A 2,393-nucleotide genomic window follows, 5' to 3' on the forward strand; every position below is an offset into this window, starting at 1 on the left:
GGGCTGCGCAGGGTCTCAGAAGGGCCGCTCTGCGCTCTCATAGGAACATGCGCCACCCGCAGATGTCAGTGGCCACACACTGCGCACATGGGGACCCGCAGCTCACCGCTGCCCAGGAGAGCTTCGCATGCTCTTTGTGCTGGCACTGAGCTACAGGCACTGCCGCCAGTGACTTTTTACCGGCCGGGCTCGGTAGCGCCGACCCCGCATGCCGCATCCAGAAGTCTTCCCATTGAGGCATTCACACAATGATACCCAGGCATACGCACACGGTGTACAGCAGGGGGTAGGCAAACTCAGAACTCCAACTGTGGTGGAACTACAGGTCCCACGCGGCATTGCGAGACTCCGACAGCCATATAGGTATGACTCCCAGTGGCAGATGCATGATGGGATTTGTAGTTTCACCACAGCGGGAGTGCAAAAGTTGCCTACTAGTGGTGTACATAGACGTGATGTATGCACAAGGCACACTGATGCCTATACAAGCCCAGGCGTCCATTACTATGGGTTGCTACAGTCCAGATCGTCCGTTGCTATGGGCTACTGCAGTCCAGACCTTCAGTTGCTATGGGCTACTGCTGACCAGACCGTCAGTTGCTATGGGCTACTGCTGACCAGACCGTCAGTTGCTATGGGCTACTGCAATCCAGACCTTCAGTTGCTATGGCTACTGCAATCCAGACCTTCAGTTGCTATGGCTACTGCAGTCCAGTCCATCTGTTTTTCTGCATTACTATAGTCTGGTCCATCTGTTGCTATGGGTTACCCCGGTCTATCTGTTAGTATGGGTTACTGCAGCTTCCGCATCTGTTTAATAAATCTCCCAAATGTTTTATATGTTTCCTCCCCAGCCAGGGCAGTGTGTGTGGGGGGGGGGAGTGGTAGAGGCCCAGTTAAGCTCTTCCAACTGGTCCGCTTGACTCTCCTGCAGGATAGTGATGCCGCGCACATCATCTCCTAGGTAACCACACTGCCGCTGGGGAAGGAGGACGCTCACCTCCCCTCCCTGGAACTCCGGGTGCCGGGAACACTCTCTCCTGGGAACATTTCCAGGACACTCACCTCCTCTCCCTGGAACTCCCTCTGCCGCTGGGGAGAGAGGTCAGCTACCCCTTCTCCCTGGAACTCCCTTCCGATACCATTCCTCCAGCATACCAATGCCGGGCCCGATACCATTCCTCCAGCACACCAATGCCGGGCCCGATACCATTCCTCCAGCACACCAATGCCGGGCCCTCCCTTTGGACAGACGATCCGCAACCATTTGGAGAACTCCACTGCCAGGGTCATGGCTGCTTCGCTTCTTGAGTCAGTTCTCCTCAGCCGGCAGAGAAATGGACCCCGGTGGTGGTTTGGACCGCTCTGTAGGGAGGAAGCAAATCCCACCGCTGCCACCAACTGTGACGGAACCGCCTGGTACCCCCGACTGGGGACCTCCGTCATAAATCAGCTTCCCCGAATCCCAGTGTCCTCAGCCCAAACCGGCCCAATTATTGGACGGAACCAGAACGCTGAACCCCTCCCCCAAACATCAGACAACACCGATGTGGAGGAGGAGACCGAGAAGTGACTTTATTGTAGAGCAGTGTGGCCCCTCCCCCAGACAGCCGGGGGCCGCATTGGAAGTCCTTCATTAGATAAGAGCTTCATCATCCCAAACAACGGGCCCCTCCCCCAGACAGCCAGATGCCTATACTGAACACGGGGTCACATACGTGTCATGTCGGGGGAAACACGCGGTATTGTCACGCCACACATGGACCTCGGAGAATGGTTCCATGTAACCCCCGAGAGGACTGAGGGGGAGGAGTCTCCATAGTTCTGGGTCCGTAGGAAGGAGGCTCCTCCCCCAGCCCCAGTGACGGGTCAGTCCGTCACAGGGACCACAATTGAAGCACATGGGACAGACAGACATACGTGTGACATACGTGGGACATACATGGGACAGATAGACATACGTGTGACAGACAGACATTGTACCGTGTTGTGCAGGAAGTTGTTGAGTTCCTCCTCCGTGATTCTTCTCTTCTCCATTGTCCTCTCCGGGGTATTATCTCTCCTCTCCGGGGTATTATCTCTAAGAGCCACAGAGCTCATAGAGAGTCACAGAGCTCATAGGGAGCCACAGAGCTCATAGGGAGCCACAGAGCGACAGAGCTCATAGAGGGCCACAGAGCTCACAGGGAGCCACAGAGCTCATAGAGAGTCACAGAGTCCATAGAGTTCAGTATTGGGTTGGCTCCGCCCTCTAATGGCTCCCCAGTCTTAGTCCGTAGGGTTCAGTATTGGGTTGGCTCCGCCCTCTAATGGCTCCCCAGTCTTAGTCCGTAGGGTTCAGTATTGGGTTGGCTCCGCCCTCTAATGGCTCCCCAGTCTTAGTCCGTAGGGTT

At 56.0% G+C, this 2,393-nt stretch overlaps 1 protein-coding gene across 1 annotated transcript in view; it reads right to left on the reverse strand.

Moving 5' to 3' along the window:
• MAB21L3 (mab-21 like 3) overlaps positions 1 to 2,070 on the reverse strand; it is a 17,280-nt gene extending 15,210 nt beyond the window's left edge. The window contains exon 1 of the mRNA XM_018575450.1: positions 1,984 to 2,070. Within this exon, the coding sequence (XP_018430952.1) occupies positions 1,984 to 2,037 (54 nt within the window). The 5' untranslated portion in view covers positions 2,038 to 2,070. The remainder of the gene's footprint in view (positions 1 to 1,983) is intronic.
• Between the last annotated feature and the right edge of the window lie 323 nt (positions 2,071 to 2,393).

The sequence above is a fragment of the Nanorana parkeri genome, unplaced genomic scaffold (genome assembly GCF_000935625.1).
Source record: "Nanorana parkeri isolate BGI_ZX_2015 unplaced genomic scaffold, ASM93562v1 scaffold3949, whole genome shotgun sequence".
In the NCBI taxonomy this organism is placed as follows: Eukaryota; Metazoa; Chordata; class Amphibia; order Anura; family Dicroglossidae; genus Nanorana; species Nanorana parkeri.